This window comes from Oncorhynchus clarkii, chromosome 11 (genome assembly GCF_045791955.1).
Source record: "Oncorhynchus clarkii lewisi isolate Uvic-CL-2024 chromosome 11, UVic_Ocla_1.0, whole genome shotgun sequence".
Taxonomy (NCBI): domain Eukaryota; kingdom Metazoa; phylum Chordata; class Actinopteri; order Salmoniformes; family Salmonidae; genus Oncorhynchus; species Oncorhynchus clarkii.
In genome coordinates, this window is record NC_092157.1 from 34,231,110 (window position 1) to 34,249,967 (window position 18,858).

At 36.5% G+C, this 18,858-nt stretch overlaps 1 protein-coding gene across 1 annotated transcript in view; it reads left to right on the plus strand.

The window, feature by feature from the left end:
• Positions 1-18,858, plus strand: part of LOC139420455 (rab effector MyRIP-like) — an 87,368-nt gene that overhangs the window by 56,275 nt on the left and 12,235 nt on the right. The window contains exons 5-9 of the mRNA XM_071170619.1: positions 184-264; positions 779-952; positions 14,148-14,316; positions 14,631-15,310; positions 15,930-16,685. Coding sequence (XP_071026720.1) covers positions 184-264; positions 779-952; positions 14,148-14,316; positions 14,631-15,310; positions 15,930-16,685 — 1,860 coding nt within the window. The remainder of the gene's footprint in view (positions 1-183; positions 265-778; positions 953-14,147; positions 14,317-14,630; positions 15,311-15,929; positions 16,686-18,858) is intronic.

Genomic DNA, 18,858 nt, shown 5'->3' on the forward strand with positions numbered 1-18,858 from the left:
TCCTCCCTTCTTTCTCTACCCATCCATCCATCCCTCTCTCTTTCTCTCTTTCTCTTTCTCTCTCCATGTCTGTCTTTCTGTCTCTTTTGGTTTGGAGCTATTTGGATGAGGGTTTGGTTTTAGTGCTTGTAGAAAAGCTTGTTTTACGGTAGTTCTGACTGGGCTTTGACGTCTGTGTTGCAGGAGAAGCAGAATGAGGCTCGCTACCTACGGGACCACAAAGAAGAGCTTATAGAGGAACTGGCCACAACCATCGTACAAAAAGTACCTTTTATGTTTGGTGTGAAGTTTTTAGTGACATCACCTTAGCATTGCCCTCTTTCATTCTGTATCTCTCTCTCTCATTCTCTCTCCCCCATCTCCTTCTCTCTCTCCTCCCTTCTCTCTCTCTCTCCTCCCCTCTCCTTCTCTCTCCCCCCTCTTCTCTCTCTCCCCTCTTCTCTCTCTCCGCTCTTCTCTCTCTCCCCTCTTCTCTCTCTCCCCCCTCTCCTCTCTCTCTCCCCCCTCTCCTCTCTCTCTCCCCCCTCTCCTCTCTCTCCTCTCTCTCCCCCTCTCCTTCTCTCTCCCCCCTCTCCTTCTCTCTCCCCCCTCTCCTTCTCTCTCCCCCCTCTCCTTCTCTCTCTCCCCTCTCCTTCTCTCTCTCCCCTCTCCTTCTCTCTCTCCCCTCTCCTTCTCTCTCTCCCCTCTCCTTCTCTCTCTCCCCTCTCCTTCTCTCTCTCCCCTCTCCTTCTCTCTCTCCCCTCTCCTTCTCTCTCCCCCCTCTCCTTCTCTCTCCCAGATCATCCAGAGGAGGAAGCATTCTGAGATGCAGACAGAGTATGACTTTGTGTGGCCCCAGAGAGCGAGCCAGGGCCAGCCTCAGGGCAGTGAGCTGTCCTCCCCCAGCCAGCACCCTCACAGCACCCTGGCCCAGGCCAACCAGGCCCACCTCAAGAGCTCCTACTCCCTCTGGGTCAGTCTGGGTGGAAGCCCTCACTACACTAGGCTATGCTACGCTACATTCCGTAACGCTACCCTACGCTACCGTGCACCACATTACGCTACACTTTGCTTCTTTACATTACACTACGCTACCCTGCACTATATTACAATACGTTACACTACACTGCACTACATTACAATAAACTTTACTACACTACATTAAACTAAGCTATGTTACACTGTACTATACTGAACCTCAACGCACTGCACTACAGTATTCTACAGTACACTACGCTACCCTACACTATACTACCCTACACTTCACTGCAATACACTACACTATATTACGCTACATTACACTACACTGCAGCAAAATGCACTTCACTACACTAGGCTATAAAACTCCACAAAAAGCTCCACTATACGTTACACTGCAGTAAGCTCCACTATAATATACTATGTTACACTACAATACATTAAGCTCCACTATAATATACTGCACTACACTACAATACAGTAAGCTCCACTATAATATACTATATTACACTACAATACATTAAGCTCCACTATAATATACTATACTACAATACATTAAGCTCCACTATAATATACTACACTACAATACAGTAAGCTCCACTATAATATACTATACTACAATACAGTAAGCTCCACTATAATATACTACATTACACTACAATACATTAAGCTCCACTATACTATACTATATTACACTACAATACAATAAGCTCCACTATAATATACTATATTACAATACATTAAGCTCCACTATAATATACTACACTACAATACAGTAAGCACCACTATAATATACTACACTACAATACAGTAAGCTCCACTATAATATACTACACTACAATACAGTAAGCTCCACTATAATATACTATATTACACTACAATACATTAAGCTCCACTATAATATACTATATTACACTACAATACAGTAAGCACCACTATAATATACTATATTACAATACATTAAGCTCCACTATACTATACTATATTACACTACAATACATTAAGCTCCACTATAATATACTACACTACAATACAGTAAGCTCCACTATAATATACTACACTACAATACAGTAAGCTCCACTATAATATACTATATTACACTACAATACATTAAGCTCCACTATAATATAATATACTACACTACAATACAGTAAGCTCCAATATAATATACTACACTACAATACAGTAAGCTCCACTATAATATACTGCACTACAATACAGTAAGCACCACTATAATATACTATATTACACTACAATACAGTAAGCTCCACTATAATATACTACACTACAATACATTAAGCTCCACTATAATATACTACAATACAGTAAGCACCACTATAATATAATATACTACACTACAATACAGTAAGCTCCAATATAATATACTACACTACAATACAGTAAGCTCCACTATAATATACTACACTACACTACAATACATTAAGCTCCACTATAATATACTACACTACAATACAGTAAGCTCCACTATAATATACTATATTACACTACAATACATTAAGCTCCACTATAATATACTACACTACAATACAGTAAGCTCCACTATAATATACTATACTACAATACAGTAAGCTCCACTATAATATACTATATTACACTACAATACATTAAGCTCCACTATAATATACTACACTACAATACAGTAAGCTCCACTATAATATACTATATTACACTACAATACATTAAGCTCCACTATAATATACTATACTACAATACAGTAAGCTCCACTATAATATACTACACTACAATACAGTAAGCTCCACTATAATATACTATATTACACTACAATACATTAAGCTCCACTATAATATAATATACTACACTACAATACAGTAAGCTCCAATATAATATACTACACTACAATACAGTAAGCTCCACTATAATATACTACACTACACTACAATACATTAAGCTCCACTATAATATACTACACTACAATACAGTAAGCTCCACTATAATATACTATATTACACTACAATACATTAAGCTCCACTATAATATACTATATTACACTACAATACATTAAGCTCCACTATAATATACTATACTACAATACAGTAAGCTCCACTATAATATACTACACTACAATACAGTAAGCTCCACTATAATATACTATATTACACTACAATACATTAAGCTCCACTATAATATACTATACTACAATACAGTAAGCTCCACTATAATATACTATATTACACTACAATACATTAAGCTCCACTATAATATACTGCACTACAATACAGTAAGCTCCAATATAATATACTATATTACACTACAATACATTAAGCTCCACTATAATATACTATACTACACTACAATACAGTAAGCTCCAATATAATATACTACACTACAATACATTAAGCTCCACTATAATATACTATATTACACTACAATACAGTAAGCTCCACTATAATATACTGCACTACAATACAGTAAGCTCCACTATAATATACTATATTACACTACAATACATTAAGCTCCACTATAATATACTGCACTACAATACAGTAAGCTCCACTATAATATACTATACTACAATACAGTAAGCTCCACTATAATATACTGCACTACAATACAATACATTAAGCTCCACTATAATATACTGCACTACAATACAGTAAGCTCCACTATAATATACTACACTACACTACAATACAGTAAGCTCCACTATAATATACTATATTACACTACAATACATTAAGCTCCACTATAATATACTGCACTACAATACAGTAAGCTCCACTATAATATACTATACTACAATACAGTAAGCTCCACTATAATATACTGCACTACAATACAATACAGTAAGCTCCACTATAATATACTATACTACAATACAGTAAGCTCCACTATAATATACTGCACTACAATACAATACAGTAAGCTCCACTATAATATACTATACTACAATACAGTAAGCTCCACTATAATATACTGCACTACAATACAATACATTAAGCTCCACTATAATATACTGCACTACAATACAATACAGTAAGCTCCACTATAATATACTACACTACACTACAATACAGTAAGCTCCACTATAATATACTACACTACAATACAATACATTAAGCTCCAATATAATATACTACACTACAATACAATAAGCTCCACTATAATATACTATACTACAATACAGTAAGCTCCACTATAATATACTGCACTACAATACAGTAAGCTCCACTATAATATACTACACTACAATACAGTAAGCTCCACTATAATATACTGCACTACAATACAATACATTAAGCTCCACTATAATATACTGCACTACAATACAGTAAGCTCCACTATAATATACTATATTACACTACAATACATTAAGCTCCACTATAATATACTATATTACACTACAATACATTAAGCTCCACTATAATATACTGCACTACAATACAGTAAGCTCCAATATAATATACTATACTACAATACAGTAAGCACCACTATAATATACTATATTACACTACAATACAGTAAGCACCACTATAATATACTACACTACAATACAGTAAGCTCCACTATAATATACTATACTACAATACAGTAAGCTCCACTATAATATACTACACTACAATACAGTAAGCTCCACTATAATATACTATATTACACTACAATACATTAAGCTCCACTATAATATACTATATTACAATACAATACATTAAGCTCCACTATAATATACTATATTACACTACAATACAGTAAGCTCCACTATAATATACTGCACTACAATACATTAAGCTCCACTATAATATACTATATTACACTACAATACATTAAGCTCCACTATAATATACTATATTACACTACAATACATTAAGCTCCACTATAATATACTGCACTACAATACATTAAGCTCCACTATAATATACTATACTACAATACAGTAAGCTCCACTATAATATACTGCACTACAATACAATACATTAAGCTCCACTATAATATACTGCACTACAATACAATACAGTAAGCTCCACTATAATATACTACACTACACTACAATACAGTAAGCTCCACTATAATATACTACACTACAATACAATACATTAAGCTCCAATATAATATATTACACTACAATACAGTAAGCTCCACTATAATATACTATACTACAATACAATAAGCTCCACTATAATATACTATACTACAATACAGTAAGCTCCACTATAATATACTGCACTACAATACAGTAAGCTCCACTATAATATACTACACTACAATACAGTAAGCTCCACTATAATATACTGCACTACAATACAATACATTAAGCTCCACTATAATATACTGCACTACAATACAGTAAGCTCCACTATAATATACTATATTACACTACAATACATTAAGCTCCACTATAATATACTATATTACACTACAATACATTAAGCTCCACTATAATATACTGCACTACAATACAGTAAGCTCCAATATAATATACTATACTACAATACAGTAAGCACCACTATAATATACTATATTACACTACAATACAGTAAGCACCACTATAATATACTACACTACAATACAGTAAGCTCCACTATAATATACTATACTACAATACAGTAAGCTCCACTATAATATACTACACTACAATACAGTAAGCTCCACTATAATATACTATATTACACTACAATACATTAAGCTCCACTATAATATACTATATTACAATACAATACATTAAGCTCCACTATAATATACTATATTACACTACAATACATTAAGCTCCACTATAATATAATATACTACACTACAATACATTAAGCTCCACTATAATATACTATATTACACTACAATACATTAAGCTCCACTATAATATACTGCACTACAATACATTAAGCTCCACTATAATATACTACACTACACTACAATACAGTAAGCTCCACTATAATATACTATACTACAATACAGTAAGCTCCACTATAATATACTACACTACAATACAGTAAGCTCCACTATAATATACTATATTACACTACAATACATTAAGCTCCACTATAATATACTATATTACAATACAATACATTAAGCTCCACTATAATATACTATATTACACTACAATACAGTAAGCTCCACTATAATATACTGCACTACAATACATTAAGCTCCACTATAATATACTATATTACACTACAATACATTAAGCTCCACTATAATATACTGCACTACAATACATTAAGCTCCACTATAATATACTATACTACAATACAGTAAGCACCACTATAATATACTATATTACACTACAATACAGTAAGCTCCACTATAATATACTACACTACAATACATTAAGCTCCACTATAATATACTATATTACACTACAATACATTAAGCTCCACTATAATATACTACACTACAATACATTAAGCTCCACTATAATATACTATATTACAATACAATACAGTAAGCTCCACTATAATATACTATATTACACTACAATACAGTAAGCACCACTATAATATACTACACTACAATACAGTAAGCTCCACTATAATATACTACACTACAATACAGTAAGCTCCACTATAATATACTATATTACACTACAATACATTAAGCTCCACTATAATATACTATATTACACTACAATACAGTAAGCACCACTATAATATACTATATTACAATACATTAAGCTCCACTATACTATACTATATTACACTACAATACATTAAGCTCCACTATAATATACTACACTACAATACAGTAAGCTCCACTATAATATACTACACTACAATACAGTAAGCTCCACTATAATATACTATATTACACTACAATACATTAAGCTCCACTATAATATAATATACTACACTACAATACAGTAAGCTCCAATATAATATACTACACTACAATACAGTAAGCTCCACTATAATATACTGCACTACAATACAGTAAGCACCACTATAATATACTATATTACACTACAATACAGTAAGCTCCACTATAATATACTACACTACAATACATTAAGCTCCACTATAATATACTACAATACAGTAAGCACCACTATAATATAATATACTACACTACAATACAGTAAGCTCCAATATAATATACTACACTACAATACAGTAAGCTCCACTATAATATACTACACTACACTACAATACATTAAGCTCCACTATAATATACTACACTACAATACAGTAAGCTCCACTATAATATAATATATTACACTACAATACATTAAGCTCCACTATAATATACTACACTACAATACAGTAAGCTCCACTATAATATACTATACTACAATACAGTAAGCTCCACTATAATATACTATATTACACTACAATACATTAAGCTCCACTATAATATACTACACTACAATACAGTAAGCTCCACTATAATATACTATATTACACTACAATACATTAAGCTCCACTATAATATACTATACTACAATACAGTAAGCTCCACTATAATATACTACACTACAATACAGTAAGCTCCACTATAATATACTATATTACACTACAATACATTAAGCTCCACTATAATATAATATACTACACTACAATACAGTAAGCTCCAATATAATATACTACACTACAATACAGTAAGCTCCACTATAATATACTACACTACACTACAATACATTAAGCTCCACTATAATATACTACACTACAATACAGTAAGCTCCACTATAATATACTATATTACACTACAATACATTAAGCTCCACTATAATATACTATATTACACTACAATACATTAAGCTCCACTATAATATACTATACTACAATACAGTAAGCTCCACTATAATATACTACACTACAATACAGTAAGCTCCACTATAATATACTATATTACACTACAATACATTAAGCTCCACTATAATATACTATACTACAATACAGTAAGCTCCACTATAATATACTATATTACACTACAATACATTAAGCTCCACTATAATATACTGCACTACAATACAGTAAGCTCCAATATAATATACTATATTACACTACAATACATTAAGCTCCACTATAATATACTATACTACACTACAATACATTAAGCTCCACTATAATATACTGCACTACAATACAGTAAGCTCCACTATAATATACTATACTACAATACAGTAAGCTCCACTATAATATACTGCACTACAATACAGTAAGCTCCACTATAATATACTATATTACACTACAATACATTAAGCTCCACTATAATATACTGCACTACAATACAGTAAGCTCCACTATAATATACTATACTACAATACAGTAAGCTCCACTATAATATACTGCACTACAATACAATACATTAAGCTCCACTATAATATACTGCACTACAATACAGTAAGCTCCACTATAATATACTACACTACACTACAATACAGTAAGCTCCACTATAATATACTATATTACACTACAATACATTAAGCTCCACTATAATATACTGCACTACAATACAGTAAGCTCCACTATAATATACTATACTACAATACAGTAAGCTCCACTATAATATACTGCACTACAATACAATACAGTAAGCTCCACTATAATATACTATACTACAATACAGTAAGCTCCACTATAATATACTGCACTACAATACAATACAGTAAGCTCCACTATAATATACTATACTACAATACAGTAAGCTCCACTATAATATACTGCACTACAATACAATACATTAAGCTCCACTATAATATACTGCACTACAATACAATACAGTAAGCTCCACTATAATATACTACACTACACTACAATACAGTAAGCTCCACTATAATATACTACACTACAATACAATACATTAAGCTCCAATATAATATACTACACTACAATACAATAAGCTCCACTATAATATACTATACTACAATACAGTAAGCTCCACTATAATATACTGCACTACAATACAGTAAGCTCCACTATAATATACTACACTACAATACAGTAAGCTCCACTATAATATACTGCACTACAATACAATACATTAAGCTCCACTATAATATACTGCACTACAATACAGTAAGCTCCACTATAATATACTATATTACACTACAATACATTAAGCTCCACTATAATATACTATATTACACTACAATACATTAAGCTCCACTATAATATACTGCACTACAATACAGTAAGCTCCAATATAATATACTATACTACAATACAGTAAGCACCACTATAATATACTATATTACACTACAATACAGTAAGCACCACTATAATATACTACACTACAATACAGTAAGCTCCACTATAATATACTATACTACAATACAGTAAGCTCCACTATAATATACTACACTACAATACAGTAAGCTCCACTATAATATACTATATTACACTACAATACATTAAGCTCCACTATAATATACTATATTACAATACAATACATTAAGCTCCACTATAATATACTATATTACACTACAATACAGTAAGCTCCACTATAATATACTGCACTACAATACATTAAGCTCCACTATAATATACTATATTACACTACAATACATTAAGCTCCACTATAATATACTATATTACACTACAATACATTAAGCTCCACTATAATATACTGCACTACAATACATTAAGCTCCACTATAATATACTATACTACAATACAGTAAGCTCCACTATAATATACTGCACTACAATACAATACATTAAGCTCCACTATAATATACTGCACTACAATACAATACAGTAAGCTCCACTATAATATACTACACTACACTACAATACAGTAAGCTCCACTATAATATACTACACTACAATACAATACATTAAGCTCCAATATAATATATTACACTACAATACAGTAAGCTCCACTATAATATACTATACTACAATACAATAAGCTCCACTATAATATACTATACTACAATACAGTAAGCTCCACTATAATATACTGCACTACAATACAGTAAGCTCCACTATAATATACTACACTACAATACAGTAAGCTCCACTATAATATACTGCACTACAATACAATACATTAAGCTCCACTATAATATACTGCACTACAATACAGTAAGCTCCACTATAATATACTATATTACACTACAATACATTAAGCTCCACTATAATATACTATATTACACTACAATACATTAAGCTCCACTATAATATACTGCACTACAATACAGTAAGCTCCAATATAATATACTATACTACAATACAGTAAGCACCACTATAATATACTATATTACACTACAATACAGTAAGCACCACTATAATATACTACACTACAATACAGTAAGCTCCACTATAATATACTATACTACAATACAGTAAGCTCCACTATAATATACTACACTACAATACAGTAAGCTCCACTATAATATACTATATTACACTACAATACATTAAGCTCCACTATAATATACTATATTACAATACAATACATTAAGCTCCACTATAATATACTATATTACACTACAATACAGTAAGCTCCACTATAATATACTGCACTACAATACATTAAGCTCCACTATAATATACTATATTACACTACAATACATTAAGCTCCACTATAATATAATATACTACACTACAATACATTAAGCTCCACTATAATATACTATATTACACTACAATACATTAAGCTCCACTATAATATACTGCACTACAATACATTAAGCTCCACTATAATATACTACACTACACTACAATACAGTAAGCTCCACTATAATATACTATACAACAATACAGTAAGCTCCACTATAATATACTACACTACAATACAGTAAGCTCCACTATAATATACTATATTACACTACAATACATTAAGCTCCACTATAATATACTATATTACAATACAATACATTAAGCTCCACTATAATATACTATATTACACTACAATACAGTAAGCTCCACTATAATATACTATATTACACTACAATACATTAAGCTCCACTATAATATACTGCACTACAATACATTAAGCTCCACTATAATATACTATACTACAATACAGTAAGCACCACTATAATATACTATATTACACTACAATACAGTAAGCTCCACTATAATATACTACACTACAATACATTAAGCTCCACTATAATATACTATATTACACTACAATACATTAAGCTCCACTATAATATACTACACTACAATACATTAAGCTCCACTATAATATACTATATTACAATACAATACAGTAAGCTCCACTATAATATACTATACTACACTACAATACATTAAGCTCCACTATAATATACTGCACTACAATACAATACAGTAAGCTCCACTATAATATACTACACTACAATACATTAAGCTCCACTATAATATACTATATTACACTACAATACAATACATTAAGCTCCACTATAATATACTATATTACACTACAATACAGTAAGCTCCACTATAATATACTACAATACAATACATTAAGCTCCACTATAATATACTATATTACACTACAATACATTAAGCTCCAATATAATATACTACACTACAATACAGTAAGCTCCACTATAATATACTATATTACACTACAATACATTAAGCTCCACTATAATATACTGCACTACAATACAGTAAGCTCCACTATAATATACTATATTACACTACAATACATTAAGCTCCACTATAATATACTGCACTACAATACAATACATTAAGCTCCACTATAATATACTACACTACACTACAATACAGTAAGCTCCACTATAATATACTACACTACACTACAATACAGTAAGCTCCACTATAATATACTACACTACACTACAATACATTAAGCTCCACTATAATATACTGCACTACAATACAGTAAGCTCCACTATAATATACTATATTACACTACAATACATTAAGCTCCACTATAATATACTGCACTACAATACAGTAAGCTCCAATATAATATACTATACTACAATACAGTAAGCACCACTATAATATACTATATTACACTACAATACAGTAAGCTCCACTATAATATACTATACTACAATACAGTAAGCTCCACTATAATATACTATACTACAATACAGTAAGCTCCACTATAATATACTATACTACAATACAGTAAGCACCACTATAATATACTATATTACACTACAATACAGTAAGCTCCACTATAATATACTATACTACAATACAGTAAGCTCCACTATAATATACTACACTACAATACAGTAAGCTCCACTATAATATACTATACTACAATACAGTAAGCTCCAATATAATATACTATACTACAATACAGTAAGCACCACTATAATATACTATACTACACTACAATACAGTAAGCTCCACTATAATATACTATACTACAATACAGTAAGCACCACTATAATATACTATACTACACTACAATACAGTAAGCTCCACTATAATATACTATACTACAATACAGTAAGCTCCACTATAATATACTATACTACAATACAGTAAGCTCCAATATAATATACTATACTACAATACAGTAAGCACCACTATAATATACTATACTGCACTACAATACAGTAAGCTCCACTATAATATACTATACTACACTACAATACAGTAAGCTCCACTATACTATACTACAATACAGTAAGCTCCACTATAATATACTATACTACACTACAATACAGTAAGCTCCACTATACTATACTACAATACAGTAAGCTCCACTATAATATACTATACTACACTTTTTCCTGACCATGTGACCTGACCCAGGAAAAGCTGGGCCCTAAATATAGTCTGTAGCTGGGGCCTGGTCAAGTCACATGGGCAGGAAAAACTCCTGTCCCTAGTGATGAGATATGAGGACAGACGGGGTTGAGGGCTGGCTGCCAACATAAATGAAAGGCCAACATAAAGTGCTGTTGCGCCACCAGGAGCCAGAACAGCTTCAATGCACCTTGGCATAGATTCTACAAGTGTCTGGAACTCTTTTGGAGGGATGTGACACCATTCTTCCATGAGAAATTCCATCATAAGTTCAATCGTGCTCGATTGTGTTGAGATCTGGTGATGGAGACATGGTTTACATCGTTTTCATGCTCATCAAGCCATTCAGTGACCACTTGTGCCCTGTGGATGGGGGCATTGCCATCCTATGGGGGCATGACCCTAAGAATGATGGGATATTAATTGCTTAATTAACTCAGGAACCACACCTGTGTGGAAGCACATGCTTTTAATATACTTTGCATCCCTCATTTACTTAAGTGTTTCCATTATATTGGCAGATTTTCGCATGATTGCTTTTCCACTGAGGGTTGTCACCGGTTTGTACCTGTGAGCTGTACAGTAACTTACTGGGAAACCTCTACACACACACACGCCTGGCAGAATTTCAAAGGGGTAGTCAGAGGGGAGCTTGCTGAGATTTGTCATCGTCCCGTGGGTGTAAGGCAGGCGCAGCAGTGTGGAATCAAAGCCACGTTCCCAGTCTGTTGCATTCACACATGATCAAAGCGCTGCTGAATACACAGGGATTCTCCTCAACTCCCTGGTCCACAGAGGGACGGGCTCCCTTTATCAACGCTCTCTGTACACACACACACACACACACACATACAAAAGTGTGCGCATACAAACACACAGGCGCACACATACGGTCATGCGCACGCACACACACACACACACACACACACACACACACACACACACACACACACACACACACACGCTATGAATGAGCTCCGAAGGGGAGTGTGTGTGTGTGAACAGGGATGAGTCCCTCTTCCACTGTTCTTGTCCTTATTGTAGTTCTCTGATGCCCCCTGCTGACTCTTTATAGGAATCACATCCATGTGACTGGTGCGTCGTCCCAGATGGAAGGGCTCTGGGTCAAAAGTAGTGCACTATGTCAAATAGGGTGCCATTTGGTTGGGACGCACGCTGAAAGTCAGTCTTACTGACAGGCTCCCGGAGGAACACAAACTTGAGTTGCCATTTCCTTTGAATACCTTCTGAGATTCTAACCAAACAAACCAGTTCACGTTCAGCTGGATCAGTCAATAACCGCACATAGCCACCCAAACAAGCAAATCTTTTCGACCTAATCCTCAAATGTTTGTTTGTTTCTGGAACGGAAGCGTGGGAAAATTGCTGCCCTGAGGAAAATTCTGCTGCTGTGCCAGTTCCATGTCAAGCTGTCCTTGGCTGGTAGACCCGGCGTTCTGTGTCACCTTGTCAGCACTCGTAGTTTTTAAAGTGCGTAGCATGTCATTTAACATGTGTTTTGTATTTTGCGTGTTTGTGCGCGTGTGTACAGAGGTCGCGGTCGGCATTCTCCCTGACCAGTGATGACTCCCCAGAGAAGGTGACTGAGGCACTAATGGGGGCGGGGGGTGGGGTACAGGACTACGCCTCTCTGAAGAAGGAGACGGCCAGGGCCTCCTCACTGCCCAGCTGGAAGAGTGTGGACCGCCTGGACAACTCCAGTAAGACGCACACTGAAACCCGGCCTCCTTCATACTGTCTCACACACACACACACACACACACATACATTAGAGACAAAGGCACGTCCATGGCAGTCCTCCTGATAGTCAGACACTCTACACTCAACCCAGAGACATGTCCATACTGTTACACACAAAGGCATGGCACTCATTTCTCGTCTCTTATTTGTACAGTCAACTACAGTATGTTACATGCAAACAGGACAGTTCCATACCGTTAAGCTCACAGGAAGAATGCTGTGTTTTGTCACACACGTGAAGTTTTTCTATGTTTGCCTGTGCTTGTATGTTCAGGTGCGTCCTCGGTGCTGCAGAGCCCTGACGGGAACTGGATTGCGCTGCAGAGCTCTCAGCACTCCCGTCCCAGCCTACTGGCCAAGAGAAAGTCGCTGGTGTTCAGCGTCCTGGAGAAAGAGTCTGGCGTGGTCTCGGCCTACGACGAGATGGGCTCTGATTCCGATCAGGAGAACGACGAGAGGGGCTGGGGGGCCGCGCTCCGCCAGTTCCGGCAGAAACTATCAGACGAGACGTACTACACGGACTCCCAACACGACCCGGAGTGGACGTACACCCCGGTCCACCTCCCGGTCACCTCGCCGTCCTCGGGCCAGTACACCAACACGGAGACCGTCAACTCTGACTCAGAGTCCTCGTCGGTACCCTCCGCCCGCCCCCGCATTCCCTTCCATAACGTAATGGGAAGAAAAGGCCCTAACTCAGACTCGCATCTTCATCCCCAGCAGGCTCAGTACCACCATCATCATCATCATCAACACCAGAACTTCCCCTCGTACCCGCTCCACCCGGAGGCGCTGGATGTGAACTTTAACCCCAAGGTGACTGGGGATAGTAGTGAGGCAGAGGACAGCATGCAGAGCGACCAGGTCAGGAGGTCGCGGAGACGCAGGAAGAGCAAGAGGGAAGCGGCGGGGAACCAGGCCCACACACAGCCCCTCTACGCACAATCTGTACAGGTGGGAGGACGACACTAACAAAGCCTTGAGGGCGGTTTAACTTGCAATGACTGTGATATGTGGTTGTCTTACCTTAGGTGAACACGCTGACAGTGTCTGATAAATCAGGCTTTCCCAAACTCGGTCCTGGGGCCCCCACTAAGGTCCACGTTTTTTGCCCTAGCGCTACACAGCTGATTCAAATAATCAAAGTTGGTTATTTGAATCAGCTGTGTAGTGCTACGACCAAAAAAACAAAAACGTGCCCAGGAAAACCCTGTGCTAAATTACTCAAAATTACTCAAATGTGAAGATATGGGGCGTGTTGCAGCTACACCAATCTTGTTCACATTTCTCATTTACGGTAGTAGAATCAGCTGCAGAGATTTTAGATTTACAATCATCTTTACTCCACCACATTCTTGTTATAAATGTGTAAAGTTATTGGTCAACCCTCGTAAGACTATTGAGAAACATTACCACAACACTGTGTGGCAGAATAGGGCCATGTTTTTTCATAAAGACAGAAAATACGCTTTAAGGTCTCTCTCCCTATTACTCTCTTTCTTGCTCTTGCTCTCGCTCTCTCTTCTGCCCTCTCGCTCTGTCTCTGTCACTCTCTTTCTTTCTCCATTCTTAGGAGAACAGTATCCTGCTGAACGGCCTGTTGAAGAGGGGCATGAGTGAGGAGATGGCCGCCCCTGATGTGGTGCCCGAGGCCATGACCCCCGAGCCCGAAGACCAGGACACTGTGGCCCCTAACTCTGCGGCCCCTAGCCCCCGTAACCCCATGACTCCTGACCCCCTGTCCACCAGCAGCACTGGGCCCGGCTCCGGAGACACACTGGAGCAGGAGCTCCGCTCCAAACTGAGCCAGCTGGTTGGACGAGCCAGTAGCAAAGAAGTAGTGAGCTCATCTGAGGACGAGCCAATCAAAAGTCCTGGAGGGAGAGACCGAGAAAGTGACAGCCCGAAAGAGAAGCTGAGGCAGAATGAGAGAGAAGGTGATCGGCAGAGACAGAGTGAGAGACCGAGAGACAGACCGAGGACTAAAAGTCAGGATAGGGCGAAGAGAGAGACAATCGAGTCAGTGAAAGGGCCGGAACTGAAAAAGAGAGAGAGACTAACGGAAAGGCCGACATTAAGAGAGGAGGAGAGAGTGAAGGAGAGGAGGTTGGGGAGAGGAGGAAAGAGTTTGGAAGAGAAAGTAGATGACAGAGAGGAGAAGATAGTGGAGAAGAACAGGCTCAGTAAGAGACCACAGGGAAAAGAGGTGGACAGAAAGACTGAGAAAAAGGGGGAACAAGTGGAAGACCAAAATGAAAAGACCGGATCCACGCCCACCTCGCTTGCTATTACCCCATCTGTCCAGGAGGGGGTGCTGTGTGACGGACAGGTGAGCAGAGAGAGGCGGAACAGGAACGCATTGTTTCATATTTCACTTTAACCATAGAGTTGGATAGAGGGCCAAATCTAGAGATATGTATACCAGGATAGGGATACTTGGCCCAAAGCCTGTTTTACCATGGGTAAAGATAGGAGATGAGCTCTTTAGTACATCTATGGCTCTATGGCTTTAGCCTACCATCATTGTCCTGTTTGTCCTCACCTAAACACGGCAGGGGGCTACCCTTAGTTATCTTTCAATCTGATCTTAGACTGTCTCTGTATCGTACTCCTACGTCTCATTTCTCTCATTCACTCCTTTACTTCCCCTGCCTTTCTTCTGTCTGTACCTTCTTCTCATCCCTAACCTCTTTCTCCCTCCTCGCCTACCTCTTCTCAACTCTTCTCATCTATATTTTGCTGTGCCATCCATGTCCCACCTCTCTCCTTCTCCCTTTCTCCTGTCTGTCTCTCCGTCCGTCCGTCCGTCCATGCGTGTCTGTCTTGTCTGTCAGGAGGGGCAGAATTGTCTGGAACTACAGCAGAGGCTACAATTGCTCTCATCTCTCTTACAGCAGGTGAGATCTACTGTCTCTATAACACAGGCCCCGGTCAGGACATCACACACATACTGTACATGCATAGACCTTCTTATGCAACATGAGTCAAGACTAACAGTCCCAAACTTAACATTCACCTGATACAACACCAAAACTATCAAATTAATGTGATGGATGTAGACCGCACACACTAACACACACTCAGCCATGCACACGTGCACGTATCTGATGATTCCTCCTTTTACAATCCTCTCACACACACTGTCACAAGTAAGACATCATCAAGTGAGACATGGTTGTTTTGTCAGGGACTAATGGTATTAGTCACTCTCTCTCTCTTTCTCTCTCGCTCGCTCTCTCTGCTCTACTTCAGTTGTTTGTGTCCCAAAATAGCACCCTATTCCTTATGTAGTGCGCTAAATGTAGGGTACAGGGTACCATTTGTGACGCCGATTTGTTCTTATCTAGATGTGGCCTATTTTAGGGACTTCTGGACACTTCTCAATGTTATTCAAAGCAACTAAGGGTGGATGGGGAGTGAAAGAGGGAGTGAAATAACCGAGTGAAAAGCGTATGGTGCTGGATTCAATTTAGGCCTACGAAGCCGATTGCATTAGGTAATATACGCGTTTCCCTTCTAGTGCTTTTCTCTTTTATTCTTCTTCCTTCAATACATTTTCGACATTTGTAAAGGGCAGAGGCTGGGGGTATGAATGGCAGTTACATAAAAGGTGTGAAACCACCAGTGGTGTAAAGTACATAAGTATAAATACTTTAAAGTACTAATAAGTATTTTTTGGGGGGGTGGGGGTATCTGTACTTTACCTCTGATATTTTTGACAGCTTTTACTTTTACTCCACTACATTTGTAAAAAAAATATTGACATTTTACTCCATGCATTTTTACCTGACATCCAAAATGTACTCATTACATTTCGAAGGCTCAGGCAGGACAGCAATATGGTCCAATTCACGCACCTATCACTATAACGTGTTGTCATCCCTACTGCCTCTGATCTGGCACTCACTGAACACAAATGCTGCGTCTGTAAATGATGTCTGAGTCTTGGAGTGTGCCCGTGTCTGTCTGTAAATGTACAAAAACAACAAAATCGTTCCGTCTAGTTTGTTTAATATAAGGAATTGGATGTATAGCATTTACTTTAATTTATTATTTTTACTCATGTATGACAATTTAGTACTTTTTCCACCACTGTACTTAAGTATATTTAAAACCAGATACTTTTAGAAATGTAGTATTAGTATTTTAGTAGTATTTTACTGGGTGACTTTCACTTTTACTTGAGCCATTTTCTATTAAGGCATCTTTACTTTTACTGAAGTATGACAATTGAGTACTTTTACCACTACTGGACACCACAGCTCTCCATTTGAGGTACGGTATGTCAAGAGATAAATATGGATGGATTTACCGTGGTATCCCACACACTACTAAAAGGCTTCTCTGGAAGGGGTGCTAATCTGGGTAAAGTCATGTCCGTAAAGTCTTCCACAAATGACCGCAACGGGAACGTTTTAAAATCATGGTGCTCTTGTTTATATATATATATATATATATATATATATTAATATATATTTTTTTTTTAAACTGACGTATTCATT